The sequence below is a fragment of the Octopus sinensis genome, linkage group LG3 (assembly GCF_006345805.1).
Source record: "Octopus sinensis linkage group LG3, ASM634580v1, whole genome shotgun sequence".
NCBI classification, from domain to species: domain Eukaryota; kingdom Metazoa; phylum Mollusca; class Cephalopoda; order Octopoda; family Octopodidae; genus Octopus; species Octopus sinensis.
The window spans coordinates 140,506,441-140,528,490 of record NC_042999.1 but is presented as its reverse complement, the minus strand read 5'-3'; the positions used below and the strand labels follow the sequence as shown (position 1 = coordinate 140,528,490).

Below are 22,050 nucleotides of genomic sequence, written 5' to 3'. Positions count from 1 at the left end.
AGAAACATTTAAAGTTTCAGCTTCCTCATTTCTTAATTTAAGTCATATCTCTTTTTTGTTTACTTTACTTTTACTTTTCATCCTCTTGTCAAAGGGGAAAAAAACAAGTACCAGTAATATACTGAGGCTATAGAGTGGCTATCAGTACAATCAGCTATACCTCACCTGGCATAGAAACACTTCCTTTTGTGTCTTGTTAAACATAAATCAATGTTATAAGTGCAATAGTTTTGCTATGCATGTGCAGCTTTCTTGTGTGTCCCACTTCCTTCTACTGCTCTTGTGCTGCTTTCTCAACACCCTTCTTTCTTCCCACAATGTTGTCATATACTTTGATGTGTGTGTATGTATGTATGTGTGTGTTTTTTGGGTTTGCACACCATGCTGTGACCTCATCCGTTTGTAGATGACAGCATCTCTGGTGCTAGACCAAGTGTTGTAAAAACTCTTTAGTGTGAGTTGTACTACCTAAACCTTAGTACTGTTCTCGATTTTGAACATTTGTCTTCTGTTCTTGCCGTGATTCTTATCCTGTTTTATGAACCTGTAAACATACAGATAGTTATTTATTTCCTTGCTTATCTGTTTCTCTGTTTGTTTCAGTGTACAGCTATTTTGTTGAAGAGCCAATGAAATACGTAACTTAGAATACATTCTTGTGTGTACATGTGCACACACAAACACACATACACACACACACACCACACACACACACACACACACACACACACACACACACACACACTGATAGCATTATTGAATAGCAAATATCCTTCTCAATGAACAGAGCCCATGGCCTGGTTTCCATATCCAGCTTTAGTGATTCCACATCATTTTCACTGTTGAAGTGTCAGATATGTCAGACAATAACTTATCATCATCATAATCATAATCATCATCATTAGTAGGTGTTAAACTGATGATGATGATAACTTGTTCTTTCCTACCTGAATCTATCACATCATGCATCATGCCTGTATATGTAATAGATCATCTTTATTACCAATTAGAAATTATTAATGATGCTCAAAAATTATTATTTTGTTATAATAATAATAATAATAATAATAATAATAATAATAATAACAGGATCAAAGAGAAAGTAGAAGAAAAACTGAACAACTACGACAATTTGAAGTGGAAACTGCGAAGGTTGTGGTCAATGAGGAGAGGAGACATAATACCAATAGTAATTGGTGCATTTGGAAGTATCAGCACTCAATTACCAACATGACTGAAAAATATTGGTACAAATGTAAAGGTTGAACACCTACAAAAATCAGCATTGTTTGGAACGGCAAAAATTCTTTGTAAAGTTCTTGAAGCATGACCAGTAAACAAGTGTCACCTTAGTCTGCTGGCTGTGGACAGCTGGCACTTTCCATCATACCCACCAAAATAAGCTGACAGTTTCATCATAATGATGATAATATATTTATTATTATTATTATTATTATTATTATTATTTCTAGTAATTGTAATGCAGAATTTGTTTATTTATATATGTAATTATAATTAATCAAAGGACATGTTAAGTATGTCTACCTGCTGGAAATAACAGTCAAAACTATTATTTAAATCACCGAAATAAGTCATTCTCCTGAATTATTTGATCCATATATGTAATTATAGTAATTATTTTATATTTAAAACTTGTATTTAACGATATTGTTAAGGGGGTGAGTTTAGAGTTTCTTTTTATAAACTAGTGAAGTTGAGCATCAATTCCTAATTTATATAATTTTTCAAAATAAAAAATGAGAACCATGGATTCTGGAAATACTAATTTATGGTAGTCTGGCTAGATAACGGAGAAAAAGTGTGTAGATATATAAAACTATAGTTAATTTGTCATATGTAACTGTTCTTTGTTAATTTTCATTAGCTGGTCACCTCAGAAACTATTTTACTATTTTGGATTATTAATGAAACTAAAGTAAATTAAATATTATCTAGAGTGTGCATATAGCCAAGATGACAAAATATTGGATAGTGAATGTCTATAACAAAGCAGTATAATTTTTCTCATCCACTTAATAACCATGGAAACTAGAGATATTCATTAGTCTAGTGGACCATGGAGATTCCTGAGTGGAAATAATGATGATAATAACATATCGGTTAATCTGTAGGATTTACTACTGCAATTCATCCATGATTATTGATACTCAAGGGGTTAACTACAATGAGATATGACTGTAGATTGTATGCTAGGCTATTCAAGAGTATTTAGTCATATGCTCTTACTTATTACCACATCACTATACCAGATGTGACAACATTAGTGCTACATGTCTTGATAAAAAAATAACAGATTTCTTCTGGCAGTTTGTCAGCACTCCTACTCCACCCCTTCCTCATTTGGACTGGATTTTTTTTGTCCTACTACTATCAACTTTACTGGGAATGTTCACTGCTGTATTTCTTATGGGTAGCAAGATCATTGCTAGCTGCATCACAGTCATAATGAAATTTTGTCCTTCTGTGACCTCAGTAAGTAGCTAAATAGATATGATTAATGGTTGCCAAAGCATTAATAAATTATACTTAAGTTTGGAATTGTAAAGAATAAAAAGTAAAACAAATTAGTTAAAAAAATAAAATAGCAGTAAATTACTTTATTCGATGTGCCAAATGTGATAAGTAATGGTTTATAAATTCAAGTAATTTGAAATAGTTTGAAATCTGTTTTTAAGATAAACTCATTTCTGTGAATCTTATTCGAAAATATTTCAATCAAATTTTTTATTAGCTTGCCCACTTTACCTTAACCAGTCATTTGCTATATCTTGTTGAACATTTTATTAATTATTTTTGTATTGTGATTTTTTAAAACTTTTTAATTCTTTTCTTATTTGTATATATAAATTATTTTTATGAGATATGGTTGTCTTTTTCTCATTTTCATGGTTTTGCTCAAACAGATAATTGAGCTTTTTATATATTCACTGGATCTCTTACTTTTATATGTTAATGCTTTTGTGGTTGTGTTTTCTTACTTTGTGGTGTATTTATGGTTGGCAATTGATACTGAGTTTTCATTAATTAATGCTGGTAACCAATCAAAAATGCTATTTACCAGATTTACTACACAGCTTTTTGTTTATTTGATTGGTAATTACTTTATAAAATGTTGTTCGTCTTGGTGACTGTCAAAATCTGATGATGTCATTTCTTTTCCATTTTCTGTAAGATTTTATAAAATTTATTTTCTCCTAAATAGCTGAAGGAAATTCAAATTCCTTCAAATTAATTATAATCTTCAACACATAACAATTTATTAAAAATGTATGCATATATAATATGCATAAGTAATTTTTTTAAAATAATACTTTTCATTTGTATTCTATTTGAGTTCTGGTTCTCCTGCAATCACACTATTTTAGAGCTGGACAAATAATTTAGTTAAATCTAATAAATGTACAACACAGACAAGTTTATTCACATTTTATAAGGAGAGAAATGGATAATTTATTTCTTAAATTATTTTAGCCTCTAAGTTACAAAAATATACACATGTGTATAGTATGCATGTGTATGTGTGTGTAAGAAAACAAAATATATAAGCCCTATAACAAATCAGTTGATTGTAGGCAAAACTTCAGAAGAAAATTTACAAAATCCATTGCCAGCCTCCAAGCAAAACCATATTAAATTTCAAATAACAAATATGAAAGTAATGCTCTAAACTCAATGATTGCCAGATTTGTGAGTCACCTTCTACATTCGATTCATTTCTTGAAAATTATCCAAATTCCAGAAGCATTTCATCCATTTGGATATATTTTAAGCATATAGGTCTCTGTATGCAAAGCATGACCACCTTTCCAGATAAGTAGTATTGGTCCCACATCTGGGTTGGTGCTGTTGTTACATACAGACATCCTGCAATGAATCCAGAAAAAGATCACTCTACTAATTGCAATTAAATCACTAATAGAGTTGCTACAACCCCTGTCCCACAGGTATGCTGTCTTATCTCTCTGTCTTTTTATCGCTATTGTTATAGCCTTTGTTTTTCAGAGCTGGTTGGTATTGTACCTCTACCATTTGGGCACCCTCATCCCACTCATCTTTCCACCTCTCATCACTCTTAGTGCTTCCAACCTCTCAGCTCTCCCTATACTAATCATTATACCCAGTCCATTCTCTCTAGAACACCAACCCAATGAAATCATTTTGTTGCCCATAGTTTTCCTGCAGGTATCAACTTAAAACAGTTTAAATGAAACATTAAAACATTCAAATTCTCAGACAGCCTGCAAAGTTCATGGGCATTGCCCTTCCTCCAGACTCAAAAAGTAAAAGAAACAAAATCGTACATACTGGCCATTACATTGCTTTGTGGGTGTTTTTCCTACCCACTTTTTAAGACCATATTGAGGTTGTGGTAACAGAGGAAGAAATAAGTACAATCAATGCAAATGTGACAGGTAATACTCAGTAACATTGTATATTGAAAGTATAGCATAGAAAGATTGGTAAGACATTTTTCAGACACAGTTTTATTTTTCTAAAAAAGTTGTTTTTTAACCAATAAATTCAGAGCCCAAACAAGCATCATGAGCAACCCACTCATGCACACACAGGTATATGCATGTATATATGTAATAAATATTTATAATATATGCATAACATGTAATATATATAATATTAGGCAGTAGAACTCCAAACTTACAGGGAAAAATTCAATTTAGTATTAAATCAAATTTCATAATATAAATATATAATATATAAATTAGAGAAAAATCACTATTATGCAATTCAAACAATGATAGACATAAACCAAATCATAAATAAAAAATAAAATATATTTTTTAAAACATATAACTAGGCGCAGGAGTGGCTGTGTGGTAAGTAGCTTGTTTACCAACCACATGGTTCCGGGTTCAGTCCCACTGCGTGACATCTTGGGCAAGTGTCTTCTACTATAGCCTCGGGCCGACCAAAGCCTTGTGAGTGGATTTGGTAGACGGAAACTGAAAGAAGCCTGTCGTATATATGTGTATATATATATGTGTGTATGTGTTTGTGTGTCTGTGTTTGTCCCCCTCGCATTGCTTGACAACCGATGCTGGTGTGTTTACATCCCCGTCACTTAGCGGTTCGGCAAAAGAGACCGATAGAATAAGTACTGGGCTTACAAAGAATAAGTCCCGGGGTCGATTTGCTCAACCAAAGGCAGTGCTCCAGCATGGCCACAGTCAAATGACTGAAACAAGTAAAAGAGAGTATCACAAAAAGTACAAAAATGAATAATCAATATATGTTTTTTTTACTTATTATATATTGATTATTCATTTTTGTACTTTTTATGATCTAGTTATGTTTTAAAATATATTTTTTATTTTTTATTTATGATTTGGTTTATGTCTATCATTGTTTGAATTGCATAATAGTGGTTTTTCTCTAATTTATATATATATATATATATATACATGTGTGTGTATAAATATATGTATGTGTGTATATATGTATGTGTGTGTATATATATATATATATATATATATATATATATATATATATATATATATTAGAAAAAACACCTTTTATCAATTCAACAATGAAAAAATTAAATTATACCATATAGAATTACATCTTATAGAAAAATTATATAAGATAAAAACATATACCAATGATTAAGTAATGTGCAAAATAATAAATAAAACGTATAGATTTGTCATTCTACCAAATATATATGTTTTATTTATTATTTTGCACATTACTTAATCATTGGTATATGTTTTTATCTTATATTTAATTTTTCTATAAGATGTAATTTTTTTCTATATGGTATAATTTAATTTTTTCATTGTTGAATTGATAAAAGGTGTTTTCTTTTCTAATTTATATATGTATATATATATAATATTTTGTGAAATTTGATTTAGTATTTCTAAATTCAATTTTTCCTTGTAAGTTTGGAATAATATTCCCTAATATTATTATATATATAAGAATAGTATAACATACAGATTCAGTGAATTGTGTCTATCATAGTAAGTTCCTCCTACGGATTCAGCTATCAGTCCACACAGTAATCTCTTACAAAGCAGTGTAATGTAAAGCAACCATGTAACTGAAGATCTAGAAAATTCAAGTAATAAATTATTCTCTGAGGAGTATATAAAAGTATATACATCATATAGCATATGTGAGAGGTGAACATAGATTTATTTAACCATGTTATTTCCATAGGATTATTGCTATTTTGCAACTTTCTCCAAGTAGTATTTATTTCAGTATACAAGAAATTATAAGTATGTTTGCCTTATGTATACTCAGCATTATACAATATAATTGTATATTTGCAGTTTAATGTAAATAAAGAAAGCTAGAACATCATGATTGCATCAAATTTTCAACTCCTTATTTGCATTAATTTGTGAATATAAAACTGTATTGTATAATGCCAAACATACATATTAATACAAACATGTATGTATAATTTCTTGCATACTGAAATAAATACTATATGAAGGAAGTTGCAAAATGACTGTAACCCTATAAAATTCATATGGTTAAATGAATCACCTCTCACACCTCCTGGCTTTATGCTTTGTTTGTTTGTGTGTGTGTGAGAGAGAGAGAGAGAGAAAGAGAGAGTTGTAGCTGTCACTTCAAATCAAGGATGACAAAGTTGTATGTCTCATGAATTAGATAATTCTTTTAGATACCTGTGAAAGTCCTGATTCAAAGATCTGTACATTTCACAGCTCCCATACAGTCACTCAAACATAGTTATACATGTTTCAAAATGCCTTCTTCCACATTAATCAATGCTATAAAACAAAAATATAAATATTATGTGAGTAAATATAAGATATGGAAATATTATCAATACTCTTTTAATGATTAGCTCACATCTTCTCTGTAGACAGTATTTCTTTCTTTGTTTTCTTCTGATGAGAGCAAATAGACATTTACAAGTTATTTCGTGTTCTACTCTTAAAGTCTAGAAAGATATTTATGAGACTCTCTGAAACTTAAACTGTAAGTTAAAAAGAAAAAAACTGAGAATGAAAACAACAGAAATTTAACAGTTTTCCATATAAATTTCTTAACATTTACATTAGCAAACAAAAACAGATATCAAAATCATTATATGTTCTGTTTAATCCATTGAAATAGAATTAATATGAATAATGGTAAAATTTAGGAAATAAAAACCTTTATATGGCTAAAGCATAAAAACTAACCCAAAAAAATATATCGAATTCCATCACTGATCTACAGCAACAGGAGTATGTTAGATTGACTTTCCTATTCTGTCGAACAATGTATATGAGGTGGCTATGGCAGGGGTTCTCAAATTAGGGTAAATCTACCCTTAGGGGAGGTAGGTATTTACTGGCTATGGATTTTTACTTTTTCTTCAGTTATAAATTTGAAGTTGGCCTCCTTTGTGAAGAGCATTAAACTAAAATCTTTTTCTTTCTAACATTTTGTATTTAAGTATTGTATTCTTCTTAATTATTGTATTGTTAATGGTGTAGTCTCATTCAGAAAACTGTTCTCCATTAGCAACACACTAGTTAGTTCTGGTATCTGTTTATCATTAGTTCATAAATGAATAACTTAACATTGTCATGTGCTATTTGTATTGTTATTTGAAATTAAACACTACTTAAAATAGTACTTTAAATTTTCTCATTGTTAGTTGTTTTATTATAGTAGAAGTATAAACTCAAACTAATGAACAAAACTGAATAAGGGTAAATTTACTTTCAAAAGACTGATGGAATGAAAAGGGTTGATAACCCCCAAACTAAGGTTTTGTATAAGTGGACACAATGAGTGAGTCTTATGTAGAGATAAAATAACTCAGAGTTATCTCATGTACTTTACTGAAATAACATTTTTTTAAAAATTATTTATCAATTTTCTTTTTCTCGTATGTATTTATTTTTAGTTAACATTTGTAATGCTCCAAGCATTAAATATAGTAACACTAACTTTTACATGGATGGAATCTCTGAATTATTTTATTTCTAAACAATTCTATTTTTTGATACCAAGATAGTACAATAAATACTTACACTCTACAAAATGCATAGAGTAGCTTTTCATGAAACAATAAACCCATACATATTCATACACAAATAAACACAAAATAGTCATAGTTTGTCTAAAAAAATTTTCTTAGATTGTTGAGAAAAAAGAAAAAGAAAAAACTTCTGTGATCATTTTGTGATATAGTCTTTATTTCATTCCAGTCAAGATATAAATTTGATTATTGAAATTTTAATAGAACTTCTGTTACTTTTCTCACAATTTCTAGAACAAAATAGTGTCTAATAACTAATCTAAAATTCAACTGTTTTTTATTTCACATATAGGAACTTCTCATTTGAATTGTTTCAAAAAAGCTTTCATCCTCTTTCTCTCTCTCTCTCTCTCTCTCTCTCTCTCTATATATATATATATATATATATATATATATATATTATATATATATATATATATATATATATAATTATTACAAATTTGAGATTTTACCAATATGACCACAACTTCAATTTCAGGACAACCTTATTTTCTGGAGTACACATAGAAAGTTATATCCAAAATACTAATTTAATAATATAAGCATTTTAAAACCTACTATAACATACAATAAAATAAAGTACAATAGAATTATTTAAACATATTTTAATATATATATATACCTTACCTGTTATTAGTCTGTGGGGAAAGAAGATAATATTAATCAATGCTACTTGTGTTTCTGCCCTGGTGGTTAGTTTTACCAGGCTATACCTAATACATAAATCCACCAATGCATCCTCAGGCTATTTTTATTTTTTATTATTAATGGATCCAACTTAATCCTACAAATTCTAATAATTCTTCTTTAAAAATAAGAATAAAAATAAATATATATATAACTTCCTAATATATTTTTACAATATTTAAAATATTTTTTAAATTACAAAATTATAAAATTTAAAAAAATTTCATAAAATTAAACACCTAAAAATACAATAGTGATATAGAAAGTGCTAAACATAAGAAACCCTCATCAACTATAAACACGTCAAATTAAACCACCTATTTATATAAACTTTATGGGAATTAATAATTTATCATGAAATTTACCCCTATCAATACTAGTATATATTACCATTATTATGTCAAACTTAAGTTAATAATATTTAAAAAGTAAAAAACCTCTATATATGTTATAAATTTATTGAATTAAAATAGTAAATGAAACTATTTACCACAATTAACAAAGGAAGAATACTTATCTGCAATTTTACTCCTTTAACCTGTGCAAATAGCTGCACCTTCTAATATATATATATATATATATACACACACACACACACACACACACACCTATTCACATATTTACTTGAAAATCTTAACTAATTTAAGTTAAAAGGTACCAACTCATACTAACTAGCAGTATCTGATGTTTTTAGAACAATTTAACTTTACCGTCTGCAGTGTTTTACCCAAAGTAGTTAGTAACAGTTTTGAGTATGAAACATGGTTTGACCAAAAGAACATATACATAGCTTCTGCAGTTTTGCTGAAATGTATATCCATAGATTTTAGTTTCCTTTGTTGAAATAACTTCTTCAAAATATCTTCTACTGTTATCTGTGGCATCTATCAAAAACCATAATCATTTCCATTTCCTCTGCCTAAATGGTGCTATTCGTATGTCCAAACTCTTGTTGGAAATACTTGTAAGTATAGAAAGTTTTCTGTTTTGAATTTTGTTAAGTCTTTGTTGGAACACAGACTAAAAAAAAAAACTCCTGATATTTTGTATTTCAGTATATGTATGTGCATATATGTATTTGCAGCTATTAAAAAAATAATATATATATACACATTTATATGTGTGCAAATGTGTATGCACTTAAATATATTTTTATATCTTTTTTTTTGTTTGTTTGCTGTTTTCACATAATAAACTATGCATGCAATTAATTCATGTGTCAAAAACAGATATTTCATACCCATTCCTTTTCAACCTGCTGACATGTATAGCTGGTTGAAGGGCTAATCAAGCAAAACTGCAGTATGAGTATGTAATTCATGTTTGTTTCACATAAATTAACATATACAAGATTCTGCATAGTTTCTGCATAAGGTTGAATTGAGCACAACATATATATATATATATATATATTCTTTATATCTTTTCTATGATAAAAAATATAAAATACCATGAAAAAAATATTTATTCTCTTTGTTACATATTCTGGGCCTCTTTATCTTATGATGCCATGATTCTGCTCCTGAAAGGTTCCTCTTTAAGGCACAAGCCTGGCCAAAGATTTTCTTGAAAGACAATCTCAATCACCTTGAATCTCTTTCCCTTCTTAATGATCACCAACCTGATCTACTGGAGTGAGGTTATAGAGTCTTGCTTCAGTTGAGAGTAAATAATATAAATTTGTCCTATTATTGGAACAAATAGGACAAATTTATATTATTTACTCTCAACCGAAGCAAAGCGCTATAACCTCTACTCTTTGATGTCACCATTGAGTTCCCATTCTGAAGAAATTTGGTTAAAGTAGTGTTGTTACCTTGATATCCACAGAGCTTTTGACCTTGTCTGGCATGCAAATTTTCTATCAAACTGCTCACTTATGTGCTCCATCCATCTCTCAGCTCTTGGTTAAGTAATTTCCTGTTAAATCAGAATATCACAGAATGTGTTAATGGTGTTCTCTCTGACCCACCACGTATCAATTTTGGTGTGACACCTGGAGAAAGATAGAAGCTATACCAGCATTCGGCTGGTACTGCTTTTTGGGTGAGTTAACTGGAACTACAAGAAATGAAGTGCCATACTCAAGGACACAATATACTTCTCAGTCCAAGAAGTGAATACTTGACATGATCATGAGCCAAACACCCTACCTAAGCCACTTGGTCACATTTCTTCACTCACATACATGTGTATGTATACACATAGATATATGTTTATATATGTGTGTGTGTGTGTGTGTGTGTGCATATGTATATATGTGTATATATGATGGATGCTCCCATCGAAGATGATGTATGAGCATTCAGCTTGCCAAACAACCTGCACAACTGTTTTGTTTATAGTGATCAAATGTTTGTACTACACATTAGCTCACTCTCTCCATCAAATCAACATTGTCTGAACAGGTGTACTGTGTACCATGCTTCAGGTGTCAAAGTGATTGTAAAGCAATGTGCGATGAAGCTCAAGAACACAATGCACCACCTGGGCTATGAATTGAAACCACAATCTCTCGATTGTGAATATAACACCCTAACAACTAGGTCATATATATCACCGTGATCACCATGACCGACCAGGCCATCAGATGTTGTTACACATCGCTGGTCACAATGTGCTTCAAATGACGCCATCCCGCTGGCTAAGCGACCAGGCCAACAGAAGAAAGAGTGAGAGAAAGTTGTAGCGAAAGAGTACAGCAGGGATCGCCACCACCCCCTGCCGGAGCCTCGTGGTGCTTTAGGTGTTTTCGCTCAATAAACACTCACAACGCCCGGTCTGGGAATCGAAACCGCGATCCTACAACCGTGAGTCCGCTGCCCTAACCACTAGGCCATTGTGCCTCCACAGGTCATATATATACATATGTGTATACATGCATATATATATGTATACATATATATATATGTATACATATATATTTGTATACATATATATATGTATACATATATATATGTATACATATATATTTGTATACATATATATTTGTATACATATATATATGTATACATATATATTTGTATACATATATATATGTATACATATATATATGTATACATATATATTTGTATACATATATATTTGTATACATATATATATGTATACATATATATATGTATACATGTATATATGTATACATGTACATATGTATACATATATATATATGTATACATATATATGTATATATATATGTATGTATATATATATATGTATGTATATATGTATGTATGTATATATATATATATGTATGTATATATATGTATGTATGTATATATATATGTATGTGTATATATATATGTGTGTGTGTATATATATATGTATATATATATATATGTGTATACATATATATATATGTATATATATATATATATGTGTATACATATATATATATGTATACATATATATATATTTACATATATGTATACATATATATACATGCATACATACATATATATATGATACATTTCTCAATAGCATTATAATTTATATACTACTATCAATATAAAAGAAGAGTAAACATGTCTTTCTTTTTCAATTTTGTTTGATAATTAAAAGGTCATCTGAGTTAAGAAGTGTAACATTCTTAAATATAATTCTTTGAAATGCTTTTAATTTAATCTACATTATAATTTGTTTATTGAAATAAAATTAAAATTTACATTATTTTAAATTGGTTTTGTGAACTGAATTGTGTGACAATATGACATTGTGCAATATTTTTTGGTATTTATTTTTCTTAATTTTCATTGGTTACCTTTTTGTTTGAATGTAATAGAAAAATAATACAATTTGTTAGAAATTGCTTCAGTTTCATACAACCATGTGTCTCTGCACATACACACTCACACACACACACACACACACACAGAAAAAGACTTTTGTGACATTAATCAGTAAAGGATTTAGAGCACTCATGGCTTTTGCATATACTCATAAACACCATAAAGATATAGCTAAATACATATATATATAAGGCTTGGTGTGCTTAGAAATCTGAATCATTGAACAACCCAAGCTCAACAAAAAAAAAGAAGCATTATTATGTATGTCAGTATGGCTGTGTGTGTATGTATATATACACACACACAGACAAGCACATAAAATTTAAGAAACAGAGTACAAGAAAATTGGCAATGGTTACATCAGTATAAATTACAGAGAAAATAATATTTTGTATTACATTTCTCTCACCAAGATGAAGGGTCAATCCTAAAACTTCAGATTTCTTTTCTCTCCTTGACTTTCAAACTTATCCAAACTGAAAATGTATAAATAAATCTCTCTCACACATACACACACACACACACACACCACTCATACATTAGAGGGAGGGAGAGAGAGAGAGAGAGACGTGTATTACTTTAGATGTTTCTTGAGATAGTTTTTCATATTTTGCAATATCAAAATGATTTCTGTTTCTTACATAAATATGTGTATATCTGTTTTACAGCCAGGCTCTCCAATCATCAGTATCAATTTCTTCCGTCTATTCCGTGTTATGAGGTTAGTTAAACTATTGAGCCGAGGAGAGGGCATCCGTACTCTGCTCTGGACCTTCATCAAGTCATTCCAGGTATAATATCTATTCTTTCTCTTCTGATAAATATTTAAAACCATGCTAAGTTTTATATATATATATATATATTATATATATATATATATATATATATTATATATATATATATTATATATATATATATACACTCACATACAACACTGCAGTTAGTGGATAGTGGTGTTATCTGCCTTGTAATTAAAAGCATTTGTCAATGTTATTTGTTTGTTATATAACACATAATTATTGCTTTTCAGTAGCACTAAAACATTGATTGCTTACAATTGTTAAAATCACAAATCTTACTAAGAAAACTCCAGTAAAAGCCTGCATTTATTTTATTGGTTTTGAAGAAATGCAAGACTAAATCAGAAGTTGGGAACTTACAGCTTTGTACAGCTTTCTGAAAGAAGTACAATTGAGGGAAAACCATTATACTAAAATATGTTTTTGCTAATTTAAGTCTATCTTTTCTACTGATTGCAAAATTTACCAATGCCTATTTATATTTCATTATCTATACTTATAACTAATTGTTTAAAGTAATTACAAACATATTTCAAATATAGAAATGTGAAAAATTTTCTTAAAAGCAAATTTGTAAGCTAAAAGAGGTGCTTACTCCAAAACTTTTCTGTTTTTACACTTTCTTACAGATATTTTTTTCTTTTGCAAAATTATAATTTATAAAATAATAGGTTTAGTAAAATATTTGTTTAGTTAAAATGTGTTTTTGTCAGATGTCAGTTAACTTAGATGTTGCATTCCAATATGTAAAGGTTTCCCATCTTTAGATTAAGTTCACTCTAGTAGGATTTGAACTTAGAATACAAAGGGATAAAATGAAACCCTGAAAAGCATTTAACTCAGCACTCTAACATTTCTATCCCTTACGTAACTTCTAATGTTTCTAAATTCTTGCACAATGAAAGTAGATATTTGTTTTTTAGTTATTAATTATTACTTCTGTTAATTATTGCAAGGTGAAAAATTGAAGTTAATTTAATTGACAATATTCCTTCCTCAAACAAATAGTCTTATGCCAATGTAAGAAATTATTATTCCCTTAAAAGCTGATTCACTCTTGGTTTTTTTTTTTTCTGTCTGTACAAATATATTTTTAAACATAAACATTTTAGTTTATTATGGCTAAGGTACCAGTCAAAATCAATTCCCTTTGACTTTTCTTATGGACTCCTGTAAAGAATATTTTTTATACCAAACAGTGGACATACAAACAGGAATTTTGTTATTTGCTATCAAGTTTTGGAATAACCTTTAGAAATCTTACTGGAGGATGTATCTGGATGTGTTTGGTATTTTAGTTTAATGGAATCCTTATTACTTGTGATTAACCTTCTCTTATCTGTATTAGATCCATAAAAAAAGATTATACTGCAATGTCTCATTGTATATACTGTGAGACAAATATGCATGGAGTGACTATAACTAACAATTCAAAAGAGATTCTATATCACATTGTAATATCTTGGAAGTTTTTCCTGTAGATTATAGTAAATGTGTTCTGTGTCCTGAAGGCTTTTAAAAGTTTATGCTTATCTCAAATAACTTTCTTCAGTGGCATAAAAACACTAAGGCACATTAAAAGAAGTTTATTTCCTAATTACATAATATAATGCTTACAAAGAATTTAAACTAATTATTTAGGTGTTAATTGTCCAGTTCTGTTCAGTCATTTCTATTTTACTAAAGTTCATCATCATCATCATCATCATTTAACATCCGTTTTCCCTGCTGGCATGGGTTGGACGGTTTGACTGAGGTCTGGAGAGCCAGTGGCTGCACGAGGCTCCAATCTGATCTGGCAATGTTTCTATGGCTGGACGCCATTCCTAACGCCAACCACTCCGAGAGTATAGTGGGTGCTTTTTACATACCACCAGCACAGGAGCCGGTCAGATGAGCCTGGCATCAATTACATTCAGATAGTGCTTTTTCTGTGCCACCAGCACAGGGGCCAGTCAAGGGGTACTGGCATTGACTATGTTTGGATGGTACTTTTACGTGCCACTGGCACGGGAGCCACTTAGTGGGTACATGATTCTACGTGGAAAGAACAAAAACACTATAGCTACAGAGTGTGTACGTCATGATATTGAAATACCTGTAGAGACAAATATCTTTTATCATCCTCTGTATCTCTTATTGTTATAGCGTGCTTCATTCTTGAATTTTGTCTTACCACCAAACCCAGTTTTCACTCATTTGTCATTGCTTTTTCGTTGGACCATCTGATCAAGACAACCCACTTTACATCCCTACTGTATAATACTGCCTCAAACCTTTTAGTGCTTAAAATCAGCTAATTAGTTTCAGTTTTACCTTGCCAAAATGATCTCTAACTCTGAAGAGTCCTCATACAGACAACTTCTCAACCAAGATGGCTCTATAAGTAAGGCTATTCCTGATAAAGCCATCACAGTTGATGTCTGTTTTGCTTTTAACATATAACAAAACCGTCTTAAATTCTTCATATCTAATCTATGACTTAACACCACTTACACAGTTGCCTAAATGTATAGTATGTTTACCAGTGTGTTGAGTTGCACCTCTTTATTTCAAAAATGTAACATATTATTATATCTATAAAATAAGTACTAGACTGAATAAGTATTGGATCAATATAATGAAGTAAAACTCTTGAAAATAGTGTCTCAGCATAGCCATAGTCCAATTTCTCAAATTAGTTATTAAAAGAGTAAGAGAATATATAACATACATGTTTGTGTATGTGTGTGAAATCATTATTATCGTTATTTTAACTTCCAATTTTCCATATATATATATATATATATGGAAATTATGGGTTACATAAGAGGTATGATAATCCATACTTTTCAACAGAGACGGTCTAACCACCCCTCGTTCCCAACTTCAGCCTTACAGATCTGAGCATATCTCTTAATGAGGTCCATCCATCATAATGAAATTGAAGTCCTAAAAGTTTTATGTTTGTCTGTACTCTCACTACACCCAATTTGTCCCTTTTAAGCTCTTTCCATCTCCATCATCATTCTAGTAATGGTACTATTTAGTTGTTGTAATTATATCACTGCACAATCAGCCCATATTTATTCTCTTTGTGCTGCTATTTACCTATTCCTCTCACAGGAACTACTTCCTTAAACATCCATCTGTCATTTGCGAAGAAGGGGAGGTGGCTTCATGCAACCCCACTCATTTGAGGGACTTCTTTTTCTTTGTCTTGCAAGTCAAGTTACTCAGAGACTTCACTAGTACCAGTGTCATGAATAAAAAAGCATTCAGTGCATTTTGTAAGGTGGTTGAAGTTAAGAAAGACATGCAGCCATAGAAACCATATCAGCATGGAAAATAGATGTTAAATGACGGTGCTGATGATGATGGTGTGTGTGTGTATTCAGTTATTCATTAAAAATAATGACTTAATTGTTGATAAAGACTCCTTTTAGAATTTAATCATTATTGTTATTTGATTTCACTTTGTCTTTTCACAGGCTCTGCCATATGTCGCTCTGTTAATTGTCATGTTGTTCTTTATCTATGCAGTCATTGGTATGCAGGTGAGTAATTTCTTTTATATATATATATACACAAACCACATAGCCATATAGAGATTCACAAGCTTGAAATATATCAATTTATTTCAAATTTGTGTGATCTATGCCATTAATGTTATATAGAGACAGAATGTTGTTTAAAACTGAAAAAATATTTGGATAATATTCTGGAGATATGAAGACCAGACTTGAATTTTAAAAAATAGTGATATTAGATTTAACCAACATTACAACTCTTTCTTAAAATAATGATACTATTTCCAAGCATGAGGTTCAGACATTCATATTCCATTTTCTCAACAACAAAACTCAGTTCCTGCAGATATGATTCAAGCAGAGTTAAAGATGAATACAATTATATTTCTATAATAGACTGATGATATAACATATAAGGTACATTCAAATATTGATTTTTAAAAATGTATTATATCTTTAAATGGGAGTGTACTATATTTGTAAATAGTGCGAGTTATTTAGAACTCATAGTTTGGTTAACTAGTTTGAGAAAAGTGTTTTTAGAACACTTAAAGAACAACATACTCCTGGCATATTAAAGGCTTCTTTCTAACCTCTGAAATGCTTGTTTTTTTTTTTTTGGCCTCTATCCTATGTTTTTGTTGCATTTATCACTAAATTCTCAGGTTTAGTTATGAGATAAGCTACAATTCAAAGCAAGTAGTTTCAAAGTTTTGGTTAATTATAACATACCTAAAACATGGCTCATTTTCGTATGACAATGATATAGCTGAGTGATTTCAGATGTTCTTCATGTTTTTAAATATGTTTCTTAGTATTCACCACTCATACTCTGACAATAGCCAGATTAATAAATAATTTTTTTTAAATTCATATTTTTAAAAAATTCAATTTTTATTTTATTAATTTAATTAAAGTTATTGATGTTATCAAAATAATCACAAAAATAACACATTTAAAAACAATTGTATTGTCTCTTCTGAAAATGACTTTAATATATTTCTTTTTTTTTTTTTTGCGCGTGCTTTTTCCATATCTATTAAATAGACATTTGGTCGAATTGCACTAAATGAATCAACTGAGATTCATAGAAATAACAATTTCCAGACTTTTCCACAAGCTGTTCTTGTACTGTTCAGGTAAACTTGCCACTGTAATCACTTTCATTAAGTTACTATATTGTGTTCCTATATATTCTGTGTGTGCTATTGTTATTTGATTGTTTCAATAACTGATTGTTTTCATAAGTCTGAGAGGAATCCTTGAGGTGTTTTTTGTTTTTTTTTTCTCCATAACTTCAGTAATTGTTTTTTCTCTTTTAGTCTAATGTAGGCAGTTGTGCTCAGCACTATTTACAAAGGAAATACTTGTCAGCCATACAGAGCACTAACTGTTTGTAGCAGAGAGTTATCCTTCCTTTTTGGTACTACACAAGAAAGCATTAAATATGCCAACACCGAAGTGTAGCTCAAATGTGTAGCTTTAGTTCATAGGCTAATACCCTAAATGTACCTACTTAACTTGAGATATCTTCAAAATGTTCATATACATGTATATAATATTATTCTGTTTGTTTCAGCAAGTGCTCTTGTTATGTTGTTAAAACCTTAACTATGGAACAAAATCTCAAAGACATAACTGAAATTATCATAGCCCCAAGTCAGCCCTTATCACTGCAATGCCAATTTCACCGCTAACAACCCCATGTGACCCACCTTGATCAATAGCAGCCCATTTCCCAGTAGCCTTTTTAGACTTCCTGTGTTTCTTCAATTGGTAATCTAAACCTGAATGAACCAGGTTTTTGTTAGAAGTCTGTAAAACTTTAAATTGGATGGAGCCAAATCAATCTGTTTTAAATATTATTATTATTAATAATAATAATAATAATAATAATAGTCTTGGTATAAAAGATGGGCTACAGCAAGTATTCTGCTCAATACCACAGATTTGTTTGTCAGTTGCTTGACCTTAATAAGTTGAGCATGTCCCTTAGTGGATGATGATATGTGCATCTCTGATCACAAGCAGAATTAGTTGGGGAGCATCATAGCCATGTGGTGAGAGGAATACTCTGGGGTTTGAATAATTCACTTTTGATGTTCCATTCAACATTCTTAAACAACTTTTATTCAAGGACCTTTTGAGTGGTATGAGCTACTCAACCTGAAGAAAATTCTAACTACACCCCATCTGCAAAGTCATGCAATGGTTTATCTTGATATGATATCACCATGTTGTGTACATATGGTTATGTGGCATGTACCTGGTGTACCCTTATCAGATGAGTAGTCATGATAGGTATATTGGGCTTTGTATATTTGTACCCCAGTATCACTTTGATGGCATGTGCTGCTCTCTTACTCAATAATAATAATAATTATATATATATATAGATATATACATACATTTAATTAAACCCATGGTATAATTATGCAAGTTCTTAAGAATATTTTTTCTTTTGGTTGCAATGTTTGATACCTCTTACTTTCAATATTTTCATATGCCATCTGATATTGACCTTATCAATTTTTGAAAGACTAACCCTGATCTGTTTAAGCTTAGGAAAGTAGTAAACTAACAGAAATACATAGAAATTAACTGATGTGATGTGAAAGTATAAATAATAATAGTTGTTTCTTTATAATATGATAATAACAAGAAGAATAACTGTTCCATGTAGTTACAAGTAATACACTATATTTCTGTTCTTAGGTCTGCCACAGGTGAAGCGTGGCAAGAAGTAATGCTTTCTTGTGTAGACAGCCATGATGTGTTTTGTGACAAACTTGTCAAAACTAATTCCACCTGCGGTACAAACTTTGCATATCCTTACTTCATTTCATTCTATATTCTCTGCTCATTTTTGGTAAGTATTTTAAAATTTTCTCTGGTTCAATACTGCATGAGAATGTGAGTCAACAATAAAATGTAATTGGGAAATTTTAAAATCACTAGCAGATTTAATAATGTTGTGTATTATGGTAGTTTGGGGTGGATGTTTCTGGGATTCACTTACAAAGATTACAATTTTGATACAAGCATATGACTTCATGATAGATTTTGTTTGAATTGGGCTTGTGCCATATGAAATTCACTGATTGTAAGCAACCAAAGGGAGTTCTTTATACATCTTATTATGTCTATTTAATGTCATGTATTTTATGAACAAAAACATTGTTGGTTATATATTACCAACAAGGTCAAACACTGGTTCACTACATTTCCAGTGTCTTGATTAACAAACAAGTGTCTGTACAACATGATAGGCCAATTTTTCAGGGGTTTTTTGTCATTATGTATATCTTTCTTTGACTTGCATTGGCAAAATACATACACATGTGTGTGTGTGTGTGTGTGTGCATGGTAGAATTCCTCCGTTTCCATGAGCCAAATTTCATTTGCAAGGTGTTGATCAACCCAAAGCCATGGTCAGTGTGCCATGCAATGGAATTTGACATGGAGCCATAGAGTTGTAAAGCAAACTTAACTACACAGCCAAGCCTACATCTACACAACCATTCCTGACTTGTGAAGGATTTAGAAATATTCATCTATTGCTTTGAAAAACTTCCATTGACATGTCAAATATGAAGAAAGATTTATTATGTTTGATGCCTATAAATGCAGAAAATAACTCATAATCAATATTAATATTCTCATCTTCATCTCTTAATCATAATATTTAAATGGATAACACTTAAAATATCTTATTTTAAGGAATTTATTTGCTAGAATTACATAAAGTATTGCATATCATAATGAAATATGTGAATAATTCTTTCTGATAAACATTAACAAATTTTGGTAATTTTTCTTTCCTAGATCATCAACTTATTTGTTGCTGTCATCATGGACAATTTTGATTATCTGACCAGAGATTGGTCCATCTTAGGACCTCATCATTTGGATGAATTTGTACGACTTTGGTCAGAATATGATCCTGAAGCCAAGTAAATAAATACTTTTCATACTACGTATTTTTTTCTATAGAATTTTGTAATTTCCTTCCCTGATATAATACTTCATATTCATTGAATATGAAAATGGGAAGTTGCGTCATTGATAATATATACAAGATTTGCTAAGTTAACGAAACAGAACTGGGAAAAGAAATTGAGTCATAGCTTCAGTTTTTTTTATTGGGGTAGGCATTTATTGCCCCTTTACAGCATCTTATTCAAGATTATTTACATTTTTTTAGATAGGCAGATGGTGGGAGCTATATCTGTTAAGATATGGTTATATTTTAGAGCACTGTCCCTCAGTGTTTTGAGTTCAAATCTACCAATGATCAATAAAATAAGTACCAATGATACATTGATGTTAAGTCAATTACATATCTCTCCATCAAAAGTTTATCTTTCTTGTGCCTTGTCAAAATTAATCATCATCATTATTCATCATCATTTAACATCCATTTTCCATGCTGGCATGGGTTGGACGGTTTGACAGGGGTCTGGAAAGCCAGGAGGCTGCACCAGGCTCCAATCTGATCTGGCAATGTTTCTACAGCTGTATGCTTTTCCTAATGCCAACCACTCCAAGAGTGTAGTAGGTGCTTTTTACATGCCACCAGCACAGGGACCAGAGGGGACTGGCATTGACCACATTTGGATGGTGCTTTTTACATGCCACGAGCACGGAAGCCAGTCAAGGCAGCACTGGCATCAGCCATGTTCGGATGGTGCTTTTTATGTGCCACCGGCACAGGAGCCAGTGGGAACAAGGGGGCTGGCATCAACCACGTTTGGATGGTGCTTTTTACATACCACCAGCATTGGGAGCCAGTCAGGTGACACTGGCATCAACCACAACTATAATTTCCATTTGATTGTAGTTTGATTTGATTTTGATGTTGATGACGTACTTGACTCAATAGGTCTCCTCAAGCACGGCATGTCACCCTACGATTCAAAGGTACTTTTGAGTGGGCTTGCTATGCAACACTGGTGTAGGCTGTGATCTCACTTTATTTGCCAGGTCCTCTGTCACAGCACATCTCCAGAGATCTCGGTCTTTCATCATTGCCTTTGTGAGACCCAATGTTCGAAGGTCATGCTTCAGTATATTACAATTAACGAATTAATTATACATCTCTCACTTTAGAAAATTGCCTGGTCAAATGAAATTTAAGGTGTGTATTGTATTTTATTTTTTTTTTAAATTGAATTTTAGACTAAATACATGTAGATGACTCACTGAAGCTTTGTTTTAAATTT

General features: G+C 30.7%; 1 protein-coding gene across 5 annotated transcripts in view; it reads left to right on the top strand.

The window, feature by feature from the left end:
* Positions 1 to 22,050, top strand: part of LOC115209959 (muscle calcium channel subunit alpha-1-like) — a 460,467-nt gene that overhangs the window by 376,495 nt on the left and 61,922 nt on the right. For all 5 annotated transcript variants that reach the window (XM_029778602.2, XM_036501424.1, XM_036501423.1 and 2 more), the window contains 5 exons: positions 13,188 to 13,310; positions 16,790 to 16,855; positions 17,876 to 17,967; positions 19,544 to 19,697; positions 20,654 to 20,781. In XM_029778602.2, coding sequence (XP_029634462.1) covers positions 13,188 to 13,310; positions 16,790 to 16,855; positions 17,876 to 17,967; positions 19,544 to 19,697; positions 20,654 to 20,781 — 563 coding nt within the window. The remainder of the gene's footprint in view (positions 1 to 13,187; positions 13,311 to 16,789; positions 16,856 to 17,875; positions 17,968 to 19,543; positions 19,698 to 20,653; positions 20,782 to 22,050) is intronic.